The 22427-nt window shown below is 44.2% G+C and overlaps 2 protein-coding genes and 1 long non-coding RNA gene across 5 annotated transcripts in view; 2 read left to right on the top strand and 1 right to left on the bottom strand.

The window, feature by feature from the left end:
* Positions 1-6934, bottom strand: part of evi5b (ecotropic viral integration site 5b) — a 49039-nt gene extending 42105 nt beyond the window's left edge. For 2 of the 3 annotated variants that reach the window (XM_012882519.3, XM_012882522.3), the window contains exon 1: positions 6689-6933. The gene's annotated coding sequence lies outside the window, so the exon portion shown is untranslated. Of the gene's footprint in view, positions 1-6688 lie in introns of all 3 variants that reach the window. The other variant, XM_036141590.1, reaches the window with a different exon arrangement.
* On the top strand, positions 6255-6921 carry LOC118564210. The gene is made up of 2 exons (XR_004931721.1): positions 6255-6347; positions 6437-6921. It is a non-coding gene; the product is annotated as an uncharacterized LOC118564210 (long non-coding RNA).
* Positions 6935-13268: 6334 nt separating the features above from the next.
* LOC105940075 (60S ribosomal protein L5) lies at positions 13269-21316 on the top strand. Its single transcript, XM_012882529.3, has 8 exons — positions 13269-13401; positions 13875-13944; positions 14018-14133; positions 14221-14355; positions 14475-14677; positions 19728-19905; positions 20849-20937; positions 21159-21316. The coding sequence occupies exons 1-8, from the start codon at positions 13399-13401 to the stop codon at positions 21256-21258; spliced, it is 894 nt and encodes a 297-aa protein (XP_012737983.1). The 5' UTR covers positions 13269-13398; the 3' UTR covers positions 21259-21316.
* The last annotated feature ends 1111 nt before the right edge of the window (positions 21317-22427 follow it).

Genomic DNA, 22427 nt, shown 5'->3' with positions numbered 1-22427 from the left:
TGAATGCAACAGTTCAGAAATAAATACTGAAAAGGCCGTCAGTCACAGGAACAGCAAACTATACATGTATCTACAGAAAGCTTTGGTAAGAGACAAGTTAAAGAACAATAAATAGTTATGGTTTAATAATACAAAAAGTGGGGGGAAAAAACAGCATTTCTCCAAGTATTGTCTTTGTTATTGTGAGGAACTAAAGAAAAAAGGTCGATTGTAAAAATCTAAACCCTAAAGTGTGCTTTTTGTCCTCTCCCCACCCAAAGCTTTGAGCAGCTCTGAGTCAGACTAGGATTGTCTGTGGACGCTCTCCCTTTGAAAGCAGAAGAAAAGAAAGCAGGACTGTGTGGTTTCTTATGTGACTGATGACCGGCACCAGGGCTGAGTCAGAATGCCCTGTAAAGAACAGCTCTTCCACTCTCACCTACACATGCCCTCCCAGATCTGACTGAAAGATGCATTTGGAAAAAACTGAAATGCCCCGGCATGTGGCAGCAGCTTTCAACGACATCTGAGCTAATTCAGATGTTTATTCTATCCAGGCCAGGAGAGAGTCATGCTCTGCTGGATGCCCGCTTCCAGGTGGCCTTACAAGATATTCTGTCTGGTGAGCTGAGCCAACGACAGCATAAATCCTGGTTGCAGGGTTTGTTGCTGCTTTTGTTCGCCACAGAACTGAGAGGGGCCCCCGAAATGCTGGGAGCATAGCTAATGAAGAAGGCGGCCCCAGCAACGCAACCTCAAAGCAAATGGGGAAGTGAAAAAGACCGGAAGGAGAAGTGAGGAGCATTTCTCTTATCACAACTGAAAATGCATCTAACAGAGCCAGCGCTCTAGTCTGAAATGTAAAATGAATAGAAATGCGTAGAAATAAGCCTGAATAAGCCTCAGGAATGGACACCGCGGCGGGAGAGCCCTGAAACCCGGGCTTGGCTCACAATAACAAAGTCAGAGTGAGGTGGAAAGGCCTCTCCCTTCACACGCACAGGGAAGCTCATACTTTCCTAGTGTACTATTAACATTTCAATGGCCTGGCTGCAGCGCAGGCAGCCCAGGCAGCGCAGCTAACCTTCTGCTGTGGTAGGAAATGAAACGTCTAGACTCTGGCTTACCATCGCAGAAAGTCAAGCCCCGTGCACGGCTGCTTTATTGTGTTGCAAAAACAACCGCAGTCAAAGCTTCAGCCTCCACATTCAACAATCCTGACAATTTATTTCTCCAATCACAAGAGCTGCAGGTGGAGAGACTGTGTAATCGTGACGACAACTGGTTAGAAATCTATTTTACAGAGAAACAGCAGAAATGAAAGGCAAAATGGCTGTAATTATGTGTGAACGTCCGTTGGTTACGCCTAATAAAGCCAGACGAGGTGATTTCTTAATATTAGTTACACCGTAGAGTAGTTTGTCTGTCAGAAGTCATCACTGAAATGCATCCCCACAGGAAAAATGGTAAAGAAAACCCATTTAAAGTTGATCCCGGTATATAGGCGACACAGCAAACCTGTGAACCAAAGCGCTCTGGTCAAATGATACTAACATGTTAATTAATGGTCCACATCCACACTGCTACATGGGACCAAAAACTAAGACGGAGTAGACAATATACCTAGGACTGCAACTATTATTTTGCTAATTGTTTAATCTGTGTAGTATTTTTTCTGATTAACAGATTAATAATCAAACATCATAAAGTGCTTTTTCAACAGAATGTGAACCTGGTGAAGCTTGAATTTCAGAAGTTCTGGATAGAGTGTATTGTATATGTAGTACAGACAAACAACGGTTTTCATCTTAAATGCAAAATGTATATATTTTTTGAACAGTCCTAGTTTAATTACTCCTCTGAGTGGATTTTTCTTTCAGCAAATGACATTTTTGAGCCTGTAGACTCCAGTTTATGATTTGATTAGTAAATTAGTTGATTATTTCAATTATCTATTAATCACAATTAATTCAATGAATTTTTTGAGCCCTAGTTTCCACTGTTTACAACTTATTTTAGTATAAATCAGTCTCCTCAAATCCAGTGCTCGGCCTGTCTCCTGCAACTTTATTTGTTACAAATTTGGCTACGTTCACACTGCAGCCTGAAGTGACCCAATTCCGATTTTTTTGCCCATATGCGACCTGGATCTGATCTTTTCATGACAGTCTGAACGACACAGATCGGATTTTTTCAAATGCGACCCAGGCCACTTGGCTATGTGGTCCTGAATCTGATACGTATCTGATCTTTATAAATGCGACCTGTGTCTGTACGGCCAGGTCACATTTGTCCGACCTACACGTCACCGATACTAGACAAACGTCACTATTCTGCGTCCTGCAATGCAGAAACGGGAAGAAAAACGACACCCATGGCGGACAACAATGAGGAGAGCAGTCAATGAAGAGAACACTCCGGTTAGAAAAGAAATTAAAGATCGCAAAATGCGTGCCAGCATTATAATCCATGTTTACTTCCGCAAACACTGAGGACGCTTGCTACATGTGACATGCTCGCATCCTCGAGTGTGCATGCAGGACACTTAAGTTTTATTAATTCAGTTCAAACACGAGGTCACATACGAGTCGGATATATTTGAATGTGAACGACCACAAAAAAAAAAAAAAAAAAAACAGATTTCACAAAAAAAAAAAAAAATCTGAATTGAGCATGAAGGCCTGCAGTGTGAACGTAGCCAAATAGTCAGCTGATTAGCGGGACTCTGGAGAACCTGACTGCACACTGAGGCGGTAATCATAGATCGTTTATTTGTCCCAGTAAGTCTAGTTGTATGATCAGTAAAGGCAAATTAAAGCACACAGACGTGTTTTAGTAACGTGACAACCCTACAGTGGACAGCTTGTATCACAGTGGAGATTTGCCGTTGCTTCTTGGGGCGTTGCCCACAGCCAAGCACGGTGGTGGGAGCGTCATGGTCTGGGGCTGCATGAGTGCTACCTGCTACCGTTCACTCAGTGAACCATGGATGTCAACATGTTCTGTGAATTACCGAAGCAGAGCATGATCCCCTCCCTTCAGAAACTGGGCCACAGGGCAGTACTCCAGACACACGTCGCAGACCAACGCTGCCTTGCTAAAGGAACTGAGGGTAAAGGAACTGGCCAAGCGCGCTTCCAGACATAAACCCTGCTGAGCATCGGCTGGGCATCCTCAAACAGAAGGTGGAGGGACGTATAGTCTATTACATCCACCACTTCAAAAACAAATGCTAACATGTGTCGTGTGTTTTCATGGCAGCAGCTGAATTAGCATGTCCAGGTAAGCATAGGGTCAAAAAGTATAAACAACGTTCAAAAGCGCACTGAGAAAAGGCGATAGTCCGGTTCCTCTAAATAAAACAAGACAGCGTGACACTCCTGCTCTAATGAACGGTGTACCATGACGGACGGAGCCCACCCACCGGGTCACATGCTCTGCGTCTTCCAGCACAGCGGACCAGCAGCTGGAGGAGGGCTACAGAGGACCTGCCATGTCCAGATACTGAGAAGTTGGCCTTGTTTTGACACAAGCTTAGGAATCCCCGGCAAATAAAGCTTTATGCTGCTTCTCCTGAAGCAGCGTAACCCTAACCCTACCCCTAACCCTCAAAACAAGGAGAGTTGCTGCATTCCATCACAATAATCTGCTGATTAGCCCAGCTGTGAGCAGCAGAGCGCCACCTGAAGCTGACACAAGGCGCATAGCAGAAGATTTGAAGCTCCTCTTTCATGTGTGCCCCTCAGCATCTCTGGTAGCACGCGGGGGTCCGGGGCCACGGCCCAGCTCTGACAGCCTTCTGTCCAGAGGCAAGGACTGACCAACGCACCGCCACGACTCATTGCTCTACCCTCAGCTGACTCACACTAAAGAAAGGCGGCGCCGAGCAGCGCTTCAGTGATGCCAGCGCGTTGGGCCGTGAGCGGCCAGGAAACAGAGAAGTGTTAATAAAGTAGCTAGTTCAGTCAGCCACTGTGAACTCAGGGAACGGAAACTAGTGTTTCAGCAGCTGCTGTTCCACCAGAGGAGGCTTCAGACTGAAAACCAGCTAAATACAGAAGCCCTAAATCTATATGCACCAAATCCATGTCATTTTATTTTACCTGCATCCTGGAGCGTAACTGATCATGAGGTTCATTAAGCTCTCACTGACGGTGACTGCAGCTCTGCGTCCTTTGGTTCAGAAAAGCACACGTGCACATGTTTTTTTTGGACTTTTCTGAATCTGACCCAGGCAAATGCGGGACTTTGTTTGAGGTGGTGGGACAGCAGGACAACAGCGTAAAATGTGGGACGGTGCCGCCTGGTCACCCTAGCAGTACCCGGGAATCTCTGTCCTCCAGAGTCACTGCGTTATATCCCTATAGCCCCTCTCACTGATAGAAATCAGAGCATAAACATGGAAACATGATCAGAGCTGTGGCTGTATGCAAGCAGGAGAAGACAGGACTCTGATAAGGACGTCCCACTCAGGAACCACTTGTCCCCAGAACATTTGTGGATGGGTCTCAGATACTGGAATCAAACTATTCCCATGAATGATGTGCTTGAAAACACAGAAGCTGTTGAGTGCAGTAAAACGATCAACTTTATTTCATTTGTTTAACTCATTGATGACATTCCACAAGCTGCAGTCTCTGTGTTTCTGGATTTCTATAAAACAGCTAGAGCTTTTTTTAACTCCCGTCCCGCTCCTGATCCCAATGTCTTCACGCAGAGCAGCCGGCTGAATTACTGGGTTAACGTTAGCATCTTTATTCTCCGTTAGATATGACGTGTTGACAGTTTGGCTTGTTAGATATTTTAAAGCAGCTCAAGTTAATTGTGTGAAAATAATTAGAGTGGAAGATGCTCTCCTACTCAAACTTTGCTTTGAACATCATAATATTTAATAGCGGGTGTTTCAGCTGCTCTCTGAACAGCTTCCTTCCAAACTGTCAGGGGTTTTTCCCGCTAGGGTTCTACCTAATCGATCTAAACTCTTATGCTAGTATTTCAGAAAACCAAACCAAAGAAGTTCAAAATCCCCAAACAACAGGAAAGGATGGGTCAGGGCTCTGAAGCCTCACAGAATGAGTGTGAGACGCAGATTTTGTTCGCTGAAATCCGCCTTCTGCGGAGCCATTTCACATGGATTCTACTCTTTACCGTTCTATAACTTTGATTTTACTTTTAATAACTAAAGCCACCAAGTGTGGAATGGCGCCGTCCGGTACAGGACGTACTGTAATGCTGTCGTGCATCGGGTCGTACCTGGCTTTAAAGGTCGATTGTTTGCAGTCAGCTCAGTCTACTCTGCAGAAAGGTGGCGAAGGACTCCTGGATATATTTATCTACTCTTAGAAGAAGTTACAATACTGTGGGTTGATCAGGGGTCACAATTTGTCACATTTCTTATAAGGCTGTTCCAAATGGGGATCCGAAACAAAGTGAACACAGTGTAATACTTACAGATAATAATAATAATAAACAGTTAAACTATGCGTGACATTTCCTTATCTTTCTGATTATTTATTTCCACAATCCGAAAAAGAAGAAACAAACTGTAACCACACAAACGTATGAACTCAGATGCTGTACATGGGTACAAAATGGCTTGTTTACTGGTAGGAAACAGAATAACATCAGGACGAAACGGTAAAGTGTGCGTGGGAAATCGGATTACCGAACTGGCCAAAAGGTGTGGAGTGAGCCGAGTCCAACTTACTGGTTCCAGATCTGACCAGCAAACCAAAAAAAAAAAGGCAGATGGGCAGAGTAAAACATAAAGAAACGGCTTTGTGCATTAGCAAATGACTTGTCCCTCGATTTCCAAACACCAGCATCCGCCCTGGTAAAACCCAGAACAACCAACCAGTGCATTTATGTGGCAGAGGCCTTACGTAACTACTTTAAAAAAATAAATGAAATATGCCTTTTGTTTTAATACTTCTCCTGATCACTGCTTGATAACCAAGCTTCCCCAACCACACACACACCTACTTCCCCTCACATTGCTGTTCTACACTGTGCTTCTCATCTGAAAACATCCCATCCTCTCTAACCTGTAATCCCCCCCCCCCCCCCAATACATTTTTTTTTTCCATGCTTTATTGCAAAACGCAGAGTTCTGCTGCATCAAAGATGGCCATCTGGGCTCGGCATGCCGTCCACAAAGTCCCTGTTCCCAGGGATCTCTGCAGATCCCTGAGCGCTTTAAATCCTCTGCTTGTTCAACATATCGTGTTGATCTCCAAACAGCAAACAGAGGAGTGAGCCTCAGGAAGCCCAGGTTCCTTTTATGGCTCGGCGGTGCTGGGCTCTGAAATGGAGATCGAGCATCAAATTCAACAGTAGTCTCTCTTCCAGAAAGCTCCACAAGTTCCACGGTACGGCGGAGAGGAGGACCCCCTTAAGCTAAACGAACCCTTTTTCCTGCTAAAACGCTGACTTGCGTTATGTTTTTACATATATACAGAGTCAACACACAGACAGAGTCTTTTCTTCAGAGCCCAGCTGCAAACGATTAAACACTAGCCACATAAGCTGCAGCTCGAAGTAACACTGCGACGAGCCGAGGAGTTAAGTAATAACCTATTACTTGAGTGAAATGTCACCGCATTCGCGTTAGCAAACAATGGTTTAACTTTTGAGTCCATCTGTAACTGAGTCAGCTCCAGTAATTAGACCGAGCCCGGGAGGGGAAAAAAAGGGCAAGAACATCCTTTACCTTGAAGCGTTTTTAGCCAGCAGCAGCAAATGTCTCCCGTTTCCCATGCACGAGGATAACGCTCCGCCGGCCAGAGAAAAAGTCCCGCTCACAGACGCTTCGTGTACGTTCATAGAAAAGTAAGGCAAGCCGGTACGGCCGGGCTTCTTCTTGAAAAGCTAGCCAGCGTTAAGTTAGCCTGTTCCCATTGACTCCCCGGGCCAGCCCATGCAGCCGTAATACGTGTACACAAATGTCTGCGAAGCGGCGGAGCCACACGGACGGCCTCAAACTGTTTACATCGTAACGGCGCATGCGCCAACCTGGAGCACCACTGCCACCAAGTGGTCAAAGTAAGTAACTGCAATTTAGTGGCTTAATACACACACAAGTACATTATAGGTAAACATATGGCAAACTGAACTGGGCCAAATAAAGTTAGCGCATCTACTAGAAATGTTCAATCCAAACTCAATAACTTATTTTGCACATGCGTTACACATTTCACTAAAGTTTTTGTACTTTGTTTTGTTTCTTTTGTAGGTGGACCACAGCACCCCCAATAAAACTCACACTGACACACCAAACCTTACTGTTGACACATTAGAGTGAGAAATAAAAACATTCCCAAGCTTTATAATGAAGACTACTCTTTTTTTAATGGCTTGTCACATTTTCAACTGCAGCATGTTGCGCTCTTTTGGAACATCCTTCTGTTTTCCTTAAACAGAAGGAGGCTTTAGCCTATTTAGGGGTGACTGGGTAAAACACAGGAGGCAGGCCAAACACAGAGGTTCAAACATTTCACACACACTCCAAAGAACAACTTATGGTCATTAATAAATTTGACATGAATGCTTTTGGACTGTGCGTGGGAAATGGAGTACCTGGAAAAAAGCTTGTGCAGGAACAAGGAGCAGATGTAAACTCAACACACAAAGGCTTTGGCCAAGATTTGAAACTACCTCCTTATCATCCTACTTATACAACTGCTGATTTAAAAGTACTTACACAAAACCAAGTCAGCCTGGTGCAGATCAGAAGTCTTAGTTTTTTACCCCATTGTCATCTGTTATAAATAATGTGTGCCTTGAATGACTCAATGGCCAGCTCTAGATTATGGTAGCTACAGAGAAGTTATTGAAAAAGAATAACTTTCAATCAGTAAATCTGTCTATGAGGGCAACAAAATACAACCTTTATTTAAAGCTCACTGCCAAACACGTTGATGAATTTTATTATGTTATGCTAGTTTCAAATAAGCTTACATTGATATATATATATATATATATATATATATATATATATATATATATATATATATATACATATATAGGTTTGACACAAGCAGGCACCCACACCACAGTTTACTTTGCACTCTCTCACACAAACAGACCTACCCCTTGAATCTTTCCCCAATATGGCACATTACAAGCACAATGTCCAAGGCTTTTTATTGGGGTCTTATCTTATTGACCAAAGTAATGAATAACTGTGAAGTGGCAGTCCACCTAAATTGACTGAATGTGCATGGATCAGAGAAGCAGCCAAAAGTCCCATGGTAACTCTTGAAGAGCTGCTCAGGTGTACAGAACATCTATGCATTGCACCTATTTGGCTTCTGTAAAGAAATGCCAAGAAACAGAAAGATATTAGTCCCACTTGGAGTTTACCTCAAGTAATACAAGGGACATAGTGAACATATGAAAGAAGGTCCTCTAGACAGGTGGTACCAAACTGGAACCTTTTGGCTTACACAGAACACTCTATGTGTAGGAGAAAACCCAAACAACCCACATCACCCTGATCACAACATCCCCATGATGAAAAATGGTGATGGCAGTGTTATGTTGTGGGGATTCTTTCTCTAGCAGGGACAGGGAACTTCATCAGAACTGATGAGAAGGATAGAGCTAAATTCAAGGTAACTGTAGAAGAAAACATGTCAGAGGTGGCAAGATAATTAAAAGTTGAAGGAACATGAATGGTTTTGCGAGGGATTGGAGAGATTTGAACGTATTCCTCAATGATATTTAAATTTAACTCTGAATTAGATTTAATACATTCTAGATACTTTCCAAAAATATGGCCCAAATATACTGACTTTTTCTGAATAGATATAGTAAAGTTGTTTAAAATGTAGCCAGTGTAAAAACATAAACCATCTCATCAAATTCTCTTGATAGACACTGGACTTATTTTAGTGACTCAGCAGGAAATGTGATTTGCTTGCTGAAAATTACAATCTGAACGTATTTTTAACACAATTAAAAAAAAACTACCTCATTTTATTATATTCATTGTTTAGCAGAGTTTAGCAGAGCAAAATATGTGATAAATAAATTTGTGTTAAGAAAGCACTTCAGAACAGATCCAAGTATCTGACTAATGAAGAGGAAAAACAAAATGTTCTTCTTTTATGCCTTTAATATTTTAACATTTGTTTATTTGATGCTAATACTTTGTTATTTTCTTTCTGTCTTTCCTCTGATCTCCCATAAAGCATTTGGATTGTCTTGGTAATGAATGACGTTCGATAAATAGGCTTGCCTTGCGAAGCCAACTTAAATGGCCTTATTATTTCAGTAGGTTTGTCATTAAACACCATCTCGGTTTGTAGCTGTGTTTTTTAAGTTATTCAGAAAGAATGCTAATAAATTGTGTAATGTGTATCTAATTGGTATTACATTTTTAAAATATCTTACCTGAAGTTCATTGCTGAGGGAAATAAAAAACACTTCTGTTGGAGCAGCGTGGAGTTTCAGATCTCCTAGTCCTTCATTAAAGACATCCTGTCTTCATTGTAAAAGCAGCAAAGTTTTTATTAGTGCAGAACAAAAAGTATGGCTCCTTCAAAGAACCCTTTAAAGCTAATTCAACGTGAGGCGAAAAAAGTCATGAAAATCAATTTGAACCTAGTCAGAACTCATTTAAAGTGTCCCCACTACAGCCCCAATAGACTGCCTTCACTCAAGGTCCCAAAATGTGAACAGAAACTCAGACGGCAGAAACCTGGTGAGAATAAAGGTGCTCTGGCAAATATGTGTCTGTGCGAACACATCGATTCACATACCAAACAGTCCCCGAACCTACTTTTCAGGTTTAACATGAGAGTTAGCAGTGACGCATGTCCTTTTGTTGGCTGCTTGGACACTCCTCTGCTCATAGAAGGAGCTGACGCTGTGGCCTCTTCCTGGAGACACATCATGACCGAGCGCAGCCACGTAAATCTGATACGTCACCTCACCTATCACGTCTCATCACGGCCCGTCACTCATAATGCTACGTAACCATAAACATCCTCACGGAAATGTCTGAGGTGGAGACAGCTGGCAAGGTCGATTCCTGGAGGCACTTAGAGAATAAACTAAAACTGAGTAAAATAGAGGAAACAACAGACACGAGTCGACATGTTACCTCCCTCTGTTGTCACCTTTATGTATTGCTCTTTAATGCTTGAATGGTTGCTGATGCAGAGCCGCTGCACAAACTCGTAGATCTTCACATTTTGGAGTTAACAACCAAAGATTAGTGCTCCTGAGTAACAGCAAGCCAGGAAGCGGGTTTAATTTGCAGTTTAGTACATTCCCTGCTGCCACCACCATAACAAAATGCAGATATAATGGAACACCATGTTCCCTTGTCAAAAGTATTGCTCAATAAACTCGGCCGAAACCGTCCTATATCTTTCTTTTCTTTCTTGCTTTAGATTAAATCAGTTTGCACTGAAAACCGATGATAGAAAAAGACATGGATTATTTACACTAAACAAAAAAACTACTGTAAACAGAATCTCACACTAATCATGGGCATCAGTGATGTATCTGAATATTTTAGCCCATCCATCCATCCATCCATCCATCCATCCATCCATCCATTTCCTAACACATCTATCCCTCATGGGGTCGCGAGGGGTGCTGGTGCCTATGTCCAGCTGTCGGTGGGCAAGAGGTGGGGTACACCCTGGACAGGTTGCCAGTCTATCGCAGGGCAATATTTTAGCCCCTTGAAAATTAATTTGAGCCATTACTTAAGGCTCTAACAAAAATGTTTTGAAGTTGGACGCATAATTCAGAATTTATTGTGGATTTTCTCTAATTCACGCATAAAGGCCCAAATATATGAATACATGCCCAAAAGATTTGGTTCAACCCCCCTTGGTAAATTGTAAAGAAACCACGTTCACCATGGCCATCAGTAAGCTTCTAGCGGGATACCTGTCCTCTGTTTTTAAAAATGTGTAATGCACTTCAAAGCAAAAAAACCCAAAAAAAAACATAGAAGCCAAATGAGGTGGCGGACAAGGGCAAGGCGAAAATCCAAATGCAAACAAGGATCTGGCTGGAAACAATGTAAAAGGAGTGTCAGTTTAAGAAAATATTAAAAATCCCATATTTAAATAAAAGACATGTCAGAAATTCTTTTTACCCTTCTTAATAATCTGCAATTATAATTATCTTCTTAATGAACTGCAGTAAACAGACACAATGTGTTAAATAACACTAAACAGTTTTATTGTAGGTCAGTTAGGATTATTAAAATAGTTTTTATTTGCTGGTTTGTTTCTTTTTCTTAAAGAATTTTCATTCCATTCTTCAATTTCAGAAGTTTAGAAACTCTGACTATATTGCTTTCAAACTACTTGGATAAGCCAAGATGATGATGTCATGACTCTGAAATCTTTTGAATCTTCTGAGGTTAATTCACAACATCTGACTAACTGGAGGCAGACATATAGACGTATCGAAAGGCAACAACTCAAACCCACTGTTTACTTTTGTGACATCAGGGAAGTTTCAAAATAAATTAGAGAAGATTTAAGCCAAAGAATTATAGATCTCTAAAATTCTGGTTCATTTGCGGGTACAAATTTCAGGTTCCTGAAGAGGCCACATTCATCTGATCAAGTAAACATAAAAACCGTGAGGATGTTAAGCGATTACTGTTTGAAAGCAGATGGGGTCTGTGTCCCAGAGTCAGACATGGTGGTGCTTTGGTGGGAAATGTGTGAATCAACAGCAGAACATAAGAAAAAGACTGTGTAAAGATGCTGGTAGGACAGTGTCAATATCCACATGTCCTCTACCAACAAAGGCCATCAGAGAGGAAGAAGCCATTGTACCAAAAGCAACATAAAACCAGATTACAGTTTGCCAATCCAGCATGAGAGAAAGACTTTAATTTTTAGAGATGTGCTGAGCTCTGGTTAAAGCTAAAACAAAGTTTTAGGCCACGAAGACCATGGTGTCACTCAGTAGGAGGAAAAGCAGGAAACTCGCAAGCCAGAGAACAGCTTCTCAATAGAATGGCTGGCAGCATCATGTTAGGGTTTTGTGCTGAAGAACATGTAATCCACACAAATAGGAAAAACATCATGGGAAATATAGAAACAACATCTCAAGACATCAGCCAGGCACTTGGCTGATGGCATTCGTGCCATGTGGGTCTTTGAAATGGATGTGACCCACAGAATACTGGCAAATTGGTGAGAAAGTAGTCCAGGTGAACAGAGTCAGTGTTTTAGAGCGGCCATCACAAAGCCCTGATCTCAGTCCCATACAGCATGCCTGGGCATAAATATGAAAAAGTGTCTGTGAGAAAGGAAGCCTACAAACCCTACTCAGTTACAGCAGTTCTTTCTGGAGGAGTCGGCTGAAATGACAGTAAACTATTATAAGAAGATTGCGGAAGGATACACAAAATGTTTGACTGAGATTAAAATCTCTATCTAATACTAAAATGTACATACATTTATTAATTTAATAAATGTACATACTCCCGGGTTCTGTGGGGTTCCCTGCCCCTGACATTGTCTGACACTACGGACCCCTGATTGGGTTTGAGTGTGGAGAATCCCCGCTGTCTGCCAGTGGTGGGGCAGTGTTTTCCACTACCCCACTCCCATTTCAATTATGCTCCTCTTACACTCAACGCAGTGGAGTGAAGCTGGCTGCAGTGCACGCTGATCCGAACCAGCCAGCTGTCTGGGGGGCAGGTCCTCTTGGGTACCTGGCAGGCACTCTGGTGGGGGCCATGCTCTGGAATCTCCATGCATCCGTCCTCTGGATGGATGTGTGGTGACAGCGGCTGGTAGCGGCAGCCATTGATGGCAGCAGGGTTTAGATTCTAACTATGGAAGTTTAATGCTAACCCACCAATAGGGAGCAGTTGTCCCCTTAGGACCCGCCCGCCTCATTTGCATAATGAGGCTGAACTGCAGATGGAAATAGAGAAGGGACAGGAAAAAATAGGGTTCAGGAAATAAATGGGGTAAAAATATGGCTGGGGAGTATAAACCAGACAGAAATACTAAAACACACATAAATAAATACATTTAAAGGCAGTAGTTGATAAATAAAGCTGACAAAAATAAATAAATGAGGTGATAATTAAAAAGAGGAATAAATACAGAAAGCAATGAAAAGAGATATTTGCATTTATGTCTCATTGTATAGTTTAATTACTGCTTACATTTACTTATATGCTGTATTTAAAAAAAAAAATTATGCTTATTCTTTTATTGAGCATGTATTTATTTCTGTATTTATTTTTAACAACGTCAGAGTCGGTCCTCCACAGACAGGGGGCAGAATGGCGTTCCTGCCTTCTGGGCCCGCGAAGCAGTATTTAGTGAGCATGCGCACGACAATCTTTCTTTTTCCAGTGCAGCGGAGTCCAACCCCGGTGTTTGGCTCCGGGCTCCTTCATAAGGAGACTAAAAGACTGCAAAAATGGTTGGTAGTTTTCCCTCATATAGGTCCACATGCATTCCCTGCTTGTCCACGCGTTGTCTTCTGCCGTCAGACGGTAGAAAAAATATTTGTGGCGTTCAGATGAAGGTGGATTAATTCCGGCTAACGCCAACTCGGCGCTGCTCAAACGTGGCCTACCCGCTCCTCTCCGCAGTCGCTGCTTCCTGTGAAGAAGTTGCCTTTCCGTCAGCTCTTCTTGAGCGACCACTGCGTTATTCTTCGGGTGTCTGACCCCCCGTTCTTAATTTCAGAGCGGACCCGTTTAACGTGCTAAACGGGTCCGGGCTAGCCGACGTGTTAGCTTTAGCCCCACTGGCTGCTCGGCTAGCTGTTAGCATGGTGCAGCGCTGCCTGATGACACTGACAGTTGTGTTGATGTGGCCCCACTGCCCCGCAGACAGCGTCACGCTCCGTGGCTCCTCTGTAACTCGCTGACCGGTCGCCTCTCGTTGCAGGGTTTTGTTAAAGTGGTGAAGAACAAGGCCTACTTCAAGAGGTACCAGGTGAAGTTCAGGAGGAGGAGAGGTACACGCTCAGTCCCACACAGGCACGCTCGCTGCTGCCGCTCTGCCTCTAATCTAGTCTCTCTTCCATCCAGAGGGAAAGACCGACTTCTTTGCCCGCAAGCGCCTGGTCGTCCAAGACAAGAACAAGTACAACACGCCGAAGTACCGCATGATCGTCCGCTTCTCCAACAGGGACATCGTCTGCCAGGTGAGTGAGTGTCTGGAGTCCCGCGGCCGTCCTCTAAACGCCGGGCTGGTCGTGCTCAACCTGACCGCCGTGTTGTGATTACTACAGATCGCCTATGCCAAGATCGAGGGAGACATGATCGTGTGCGCCGCCTACTCGCACGAGCTGCCCAAGTACGGGATCACCGTGGGCCTGACGAACTACGCAGCTGCCTACTGCACTGGTCTGCTGCTGGCCCGCAGGGTGAGCGCTCCAGCCTGCCTGTTGTGAGGGAAACCTTTCCCTGTATGGGCTCAACGTGTCCCACTGGCTCACCTGGTGTGTGTGTGTGTGTGTGTGTGTGAACCCTGTTTGTCTGGCAGCTTCTGAACAAGTTCGGCCTGGACAAGGTGTACGAGGGCCAGGTGGAGGTGACCGGGGACGAGTTCAACGTGGAGAGCATCGACGGTCAGCCGGGCGCTTTCACCTGCTACCTGGACGCCGGGCTCGCCAGGACCACCACAGGCAACAAGGTGTTCGGTGCTCTGAAGGGGGCCGTGGACGGAGGCCTGTCCATCCCACACAGGTGAGCTGTCCCGCGTCCTGCCCGCACAGACGGGTTTGGGCTTGGGCTGCAGCCCCTGGCAGCAGTACCGCCGGGTCTTAGCATGGCAGCAGTACCGCCGGGTCTTAGCATGGCAGCAGTACCGCCGGGGCTTAGCATGGCAGCAGTACCGCCGGGTCTTAGCATGGCAGCGGTCTCTGGAAGGAAAAGTCGGACTCTGTTTAGATGCCACCGGGTAAAGCTGAGAGATGCAGAACTCGCTGCTTCAGGTCAGAAGGTTCTGTCAATATTTCCTCAGACACGATCCGCTCAGACTGCTGGGTTCCCAGATCAACGGCGTAAAGCAAATGAAGATTTCACCTTTTGGAGATGAGATTTGAAGGATGGGCTCAGCTGACTAAGGTGTAGAATTAGATTTAGGGCTGAACAATTAATCGCATTTTCAATATAATCGCGATTTAAAAAAATGCTATTTCAAATCGCAGAGTCTGCAATTTTTGGCTATGTAACAATTAGGGAATTAGACACATCCATTAGGTGTTGGTAAAATGTTTGAAGTGGGTTTACCTCCACATGGAAGGGAAGACAGTTGCAGCAGTGAGATAATCTAATTTTATTACTTCTTTTAGAGTTTATATTATCATACATGGGGGGGTTCTCCCGTTTGTTTTCCCTGCTGGAACCAGGTCCATGTCAGACAAGTGTTCAGAACACAGCCCTGGTAGGGAGGAGGTGGGTTTCTATTTTTTGGAAGGAATCTGAACTTGAGGACGAGCCTTTTGGTGGGAGAAGGCTAGATGGTCTTTACTGGTTGAATATTTCCAGGTTTTATTTTGGTAACTTGAAACATGACAGGATTTCAGTGTTTGTTTTCTTGCAAAGGCAACATTTAGACCAGGGGTCCTCAGTTCTGTCCTGGTCCAACACGCCTGACTCAAACGGCTGACTTAGCTCCTCGATCTGCTGTCAGCTTCTCCAGAGTCCTGCTGACCAGCTGATTATTAAACTGTGTTGAAGCAGAGACAGGGAAGGTGCAGGACGCCGGACCTTGACTGGCGTTGGAAGACCCCTGATCCACACCCTGCTGCCCAGGCAGAATGTCAGTGTTGTATGGAGTCTGCATTTAAAGGCATCCATATACTTTGCTGACTTCTTTGGCGACACTAAAGGAAGCGCAGAGCAGAACGTGATGAAGCGTCTCCACCGGTACGGAGACAAAGGGTGGCTCCACCATCAATGCATTTTTCCTATATTGGTGATGGACAGACGACCTGTCCAGGGTGGACCTGCCTCTGGCCCAGTGACGGCTGGAGGAAGGCACCCTGCCTAGATAAGCGGGTTTAGAAGATGGAGACTGGTGGTTAAAATGTGTTGCAGTGAAATAAATCAGTTGGCCAGTTTACTGGGGATGGGTCTGAGCACGGAGCAGACGAGCTGCAGCACCAAGGTGCTTATTTCTGGGAGAAGAGTCCCACAGGCTTAAATCATCAAAGATTGTCTGTTATGACAACCTTTGAGGCAAAAACTCACATTGATTCAGTTTCTGAGTTTAACTGAAATAGTTGCTTTTCCTCCACAGCTTAGTCCCAATCAGAGCTGTCTCTGTTCTGCGGTGGTCAGGAAGAGCCCAGTTCATCTGGATCTGTTCCAGTTTGGAGTGGCAGTCTGGTGTTTCCAAACTAACCGCTGTGAAACGATGCCAGGTTGATGCTGTGTTCCCTGGACTCTGCTGCTGCAGCGGGTGGAGGTGGCTGTCCTCTGGTTATAGGAGGAGGCAGGGAGCATCATAAACGTAAACACTGGGTCTCTACCTAAGCCCCCCAGCACAGCTGACTCATGACTGCAGTCAGTCAGGTGTGGCAGCAGAGGTGCCTACGTCTGGGACGGGACTCCTGAGGACCAGGATTGGGAACAACTTTGGGGCCTCGGTGGGTAAAACGGTTCTGGGAAGTTAAGTTCCAGGTCCGTGTCCAGGAAGCTGTGGTGGAAACGTGCCTGCTGGGCGTTTAAAGAACTGCAGCAGGTCTGGGTTCCTACAGCTATTAGATACATCTCAGCCTGCTGAGGCCGTTCTGCCACTTGTTTGAGTTGTGCTGGACCAGGAAGCCGTCTGAACGTCGCAGGAGACGGCCTCCTAGGACTGGACTGAGAGCCCTGTCTGCGTAGTAGCACAGCATCAGCAACACGTGTGCAGGCGGAGGCGTTCTGAGTCTTACTACTGACATGATCAGTCCTTAATGCTAACTTCACCACGCGTCAGGTTGACTGGAGTACAGACATGAGTCAGAAAAACCTCCAGCAACGCAGCAATGTTCCCACAGACAGTCAGGAAGGCGCTCCTCTGCACGGCTCTGTACACTGACAGTGAAATCCTGTCAGGCTGCAGCTCCAGGTGAGGACCTCTGCCGGTCCTACAGCTCTCTGCTGGTTCTGGGTCAGGATGGCGCTGCACAGCCAGCCAGTCTGCAGTCTCTGTCTTTAATGGCGTGGCTGCTGAGGACTGCATGGACCTGGTCTTTGGTTGGAAACCAGAGTTTTCAGTGTCTGACAGTGGCGCTGTGAACTGGTATTAGGGTTACAATGATACTAAAGTTTCACACTGTGTGCCGGGGTGTCAGGGTCCAGTCTTGGAGGTTCTACAAGGTTTAAATGTCCCTGGTCCAACACGGCAGTCTAAAGCAGGTGATCAGCAGGACTGTGGAGGAGCTGGCTGAGGACGGAAAGATAACAGGCGTTTGGTTCTGCTGGGCTGGACCAGAGGTTCTGGCCCTGGAGAACTGGAGGTCAGCATCCCTGATCTGTAGCAATACTGTTTCTGATGAAAACATTTAATTAAAGTCAGTTATTTCTGGTTAACAGCAAAACAATACTTCTTTACATTGACAAACTTCACATCAGTTTCTTAATTGGAGTCAAAACCAATAACTAGGAGCCAAGACTACGAAGGATTACACCTGATAGAAATGAAAATAAAAAATATGAGCCTGATAAATCACTATAAAGTTGCTTAGAGATTTTAATATGTTGGAAATGGAGAAAATCTGAAGGTTAAAGTATAAAGCAAGTTAAAGTAAATATGTGGGGTATTTTATTTGGGAAAATGACTTCTGATTTCTTAAATGGTGAGTGCAATGTTTTATTTATTTATTGGGCCATTTATATATTTCAGCTTTTCTTTCTAATTCTCAGTGTTCTCCAGACGTTCAGCCCTCCCTGTTTGGCAAACATAACCCTCAGGGTAGAAGTGTTGATATCCTGAATGGAAGTATATACTGTATTTTTCGGACTATAAGTCAGACTTTTCCCCTAGTTTGGCCAATCCTGCGACTTGTAGTGAGGTGCAACTTGTATATCAGTTTTAAATTATACTGAACATGACCAGGGAGTAAACATTACCCTCTATAGCCACAAGAGGGCGATCTAGGCTCGTCAAAACTACCACTTAAGAGGGAATGGAAACCACTGAGCTATATATTACACTGGAGTTCTGATTTTGCCGAAAAACTGAAGTCACTGGCCGCCATCTTGCTACTCCCTACTCTCACAGAATCCCATAGGATTTGGTTGCAACAACAAGCAGTTTTTTGGCTGAGTGAAAACGTTTCACAGGTAATTCTACAGTCAGTGGATGTACTAACACTATCAACTACTAGGAAATTAGCTGCTGAAATATTTTACATGTTATTCATATTAAATATATACATATGTATATATAAGTATGTGTATATGTATTTATGTATATATATATGTATACACATATGTCAATATGTTTTTGTATATTATATATTTATAAATGTTAAACATATATATTTAAATGAATAAAATGCAAAATATTTCAGCACATGACTTTCTCAGTACTTGATATTTTTAGAACATAACATAAAAGTATATGGCATTTGACATTTTAAAAGTCTTAAGCCCCCCCTGAACATGAGAAAATCCTCGTTATTCGATACTGTAGCGCACATATTCCCTAGTTACTGAGGGGAAAATAGGGAGTACCAATATGGCGGCTGGTGGCTTCAAAGCGACTCGTTCAAACAGACGGTGATTAGCACTCCAGTGTATTATATAGCTCAGTGATGGAAACATCTTATAGACAAAGACTGAACAGATGTGTGTATGTTTCACTGTTTCAGTCTGCCTTCACGCTGCAGAGCGTTGCGTGGTGCAGCTCAAAGGGTCCAGACTGTAACAGAGCTGTTATTGGACTGTCTGTGAAGCTAATAACAGCTAGCGCTAGCTTACAGCTCTGCTGTCCTGGCAGGCTACAACTTGGCTGATGGACGTGAGCTTTATGATGTTCTGAAACATCCGTGTTGTACTGTTAGCTTAGCATGTAGCACCGCTACGCTCACAGTCTAATTTAGGCGTCATTAGACCAAATTGCTCCGAGAACTATGTGGGTTGGAATTGATGGCTTATTATGCTAATTTACCCCATTCAATCTCCCAGTTACGTTCCATATTCAGCCGATTGTTTTACCAGAATAATGTCAGTTTTTAGTCTTGGATTGTGTGAAATAAATGGACCGATGGAAGCTCATCATTGGACTCTCCGTGTCCAAGTTCTAATAATGGCGTTTGGAGTCTGTATTGAAGTGTGTGAGCAGCAGTAATGATGCATAGAATAGCTTGGATCCCAATAAATAGGAACCAGGTAAAGGTGTCATTCTACCTGGCTGACGTTAACACTGTAGGGATTTAGTAACCGTAGCAACATTCAGCAACTGTATTGCATGGTCTTCTGATGTGGTGCAGCCTTGGTTCTGAGAAACGAATTTGTTCAGGTCCAGGCTAAAATCTGCCACCCTGTCTGTTGACTTGACACTCACCAACGGTGAGACCTGATGAAATGGCTCTGGGTGTCATCGTAAATCAGCTTTGACCACTGATCTACAATAACTGCTCGTTTGATGGATCCCTTTAATAAACCTAGAAACATGATACTGGTTCTTGGAGTTGACCAGCTTATAGTCCCTCACAAAGCTTTGCTGTAGTGAGGGACTAAGAGCTGACCCTTTGTTTAACCCAGGCGCAGGTTTAAATGTTTCTTTCTCATCTTCTTCCAGCACCAAGCGCTTCCCTGGGTATGACACAGAGAGCAAGGAGTTCAACGCTGAGGTCCACCGCAAGCACATCATGGGTCTGAACGTGTCCGAGTACATGAGCTACCTGATGGAGGAGGATGAGGAGGCGTACAAGAGGCAGTTCTCCCGCTTCATCAAGAACGGCGTCACCCCAGATATGGCAAGTGGTCCCTACTGCTGCTGAGATGCTTTGGGGGGTTTAAGGACAGGAGCTCTAACGAAGATTACGCAGTTAGAATATAGACAGGAGCTCCCATGAATGGGTTGTTGCTGCTTGCAGCTCTGTAGCACTCGGTGTCAGCAGCTTTCTATGTGCGCTGCAGAGGTAGATGGTGCAGGGCAGCTGTGTTCAGCTCAGCAGGAGTTGGCAGTCCTAGAAAGCCACAAACCAGTTTTTCTTGCCCCTCTCAGGAAGTCTTGGGTCACGCAGACAGCTGCTGACACTTAATGGCACTGGGTGTTAAACAGTAAAACTGGGAACTGCCTCATCAGAGGCGATCATGATTGTGCCTGCTTCAACACATTCAGCACACTGTGCAGATGTTGGTGAAAAATGTTTGCTGCTGTTGGCGACGCAGCAGGCTATTAGCAGGTTTCCTCTCTGCTGAGCTTTTTCTTCCTCTTCCCTTTTTATTTAAACAGCCATTACTCTATCAATTGTCACCATTTATGCATCAAACCACTTTTTCTGAACCTTTATGTGGTCTTTATTAAACTTACTAAAGTGTAGCATAGAAATGACCCTTACTGTCCCTCAGTGGGGCCGTTCACTCTTCCAGCATAGATGCATGTCAGAACATGCTGTAGGTGATGCTCATAGGTCACAAATATTGAGATGCTTTTCATGAACAGGAAAGCGTCTGACTTTTGTTTGACTCCCAGGCAGTCATCAGGATCAGGGCAGCTAAAAGTGTCAGGTTTTGATTGGATCAGAAACCTTGTTTTTCTAAAACATCATTTCAGGAGCATTTGATGATGAGAATATTGATACGTTGGATAACGTGAGCAGAAAAAACCTGCTGCATTTTCTTTGTAGTGGAAGCTGAGACTCCTGGAGTTGAGGTTAAGTGTTGGGTCTGACTTCCTGCCTGTGTTTCTTTCAGATTGAGGAAATGTACAAAAAGGCTCATGCTGCTATTCGAGAGAACCCCGTTCATGAAAAGAAGCCTCCCAAGGAGGTCAAGAAGAAGAGGTAAGTGCTCTGTGTGTCAGTGGTTGCTGGTTTATTACTGCATCTGTGGCACAAAGCTGTCTAGAAAATAACTAGAAGAAGATCTGGTTCCTAGCTGCTATGGAGGGAAACATGGTGTCTGTTAGATACTAGATCTGATGCTTTTCAGTACCGGTGTTCTCTTAAAGTCTGACACATCTAGAAGGCCAATTGTTGATGCCTGTGCTTTGTTTGGGTCAAAGGTGGAACCGTGCCAAGCTCTCTCTGGCTCAGAGGAAGGATCGCGTCGCCCAGAAGAAGGCCAGCTTCCTCCGGGCTCAAGAACAGGAAGACGCAGACTGAAGGGTCGGTCTGGTCCGTTCCAAATGCAGAAATTTCTTCTAATAAATATGGAAAAGACGTCTGTGTCCCGGTGTGCTTTGTTTTCACACAGCTCTCAGTAATCCTACAGCTCTGATGTAAAAGCATGAGCCCAATAAGGAAGGTTTCCTAGTCTTCAGTGTGCTGTGAAGTCAGGAATCTGCAAACATGAAGGATGGTTGTTTGGTTTAATGTTTGCTTGCCACTAATGAAATAAGCAGGATCCTAGCTCATCCTGGTATGGAAGAAATGGGACGTGGCCACTATGTTCATACACAAAGTGATTTCTATTTTCTGTCAAGACTTCAACATTTACAGCTGCATAAATGAGCAGTTTTCAAACTAATGTTAAATGGACAGGTACATCTCACGCCTACACATTTATTATAGTAACTCGATTACAAACTGAAAACTACTAATTAAACATGTTAAGTTTCTATTAAGGATCATTTAAAAAAAAAATGCTCAGTAAACGTCAATCTATGGAGTGTTGGAGACAGAAGTGGTTTGCTGTGTCCATATTCTGAGGGAAGACTACGTTGACAGTCTCATAATATGGTTTAACTGCAGCATTTCATCTAAAACGGCAAATTCTACAAACTGCTGTGACCACACATTTTAGTAGAAAGTTGAGTGGAAGGAAAAAGGTCCCCAAGCAACAGGGATAATCGCAGCTATTGCAAGATTGTGATGCGAAACACATATAAGTTTAGATGACTCGAATCTTGGACTGCAGCTGGATCCACACAGAACTGTTCAGGAGCAGTACTCCAGCTGACCCAATGAGCAACGTTCAAATGGTCCAAAGTTTGCTTAAAATTTAGTATTTCACTTGAAAATGAAGCTGGCACAGAATCCAAACTGTTTAGGTTTGGTATGAGGCGTTCACAGTCTGATCTGGGGCACCATGTTAACTGCTGGTGTTGGTCTAATGTCATTTCTCAGGTCCAAGGTCAGAACCACCATCTAGGAAGTTCTAGAGCACCTCATGCTTCCTTCTGTTGACGAGCTTTACAGAGATGCTGACTTTCTTTTCCAGCAGGACATCGCTCCTGCTTTAATGACCAAAGTATCGTGGTGGTTGAAAACTGGCCCAACCTATACCCCACAGAAAATCAGAATACGATCTAGACTAGAGGAAGATAAGAGAC

This window comes from Fundulus heteroclitus, chromosome 9 (assembly GCF_011125445.2).
Source record: "Fundulus heteroclitus isolate FHET01 chromosome 9, MU-UCD_Fhet_4.1, whole genome shotgun sequence".
Classification (NCBI taxonomy): Eukaryota; Metazoa; Chordata; class Actinopteri; order Cyprinodontiformes; family Fundulidae; genus Fundulus; species Fundulus heteroclitus.
This window is presented reverse-complemented; position numbering and strand designations above follow the sequence as displayed.

What these genes read in the sequence shown, in the direction of transcription:
- LOC105940075 (XM_012882529.3), top strand. An exon ending in GTCTGCTGCTGGCCCGCAGG is followed by an intron (nt 14,356 to 14,474) that starts GTGAGCGCTCCA and finishes TTTGTCTGGCAG; the next exon opens with CTTCTGAACAAGTTCGGCCT. An exon ending in ACGGCGTCACCCCAGATATG is followed by an intron (nt 19,906 to 20,848) that starts GCAAGTGGTCCC and finishes TGTTTCTTTCAG; the next exon opens with ATTGAGGAAATGTACAAAAA.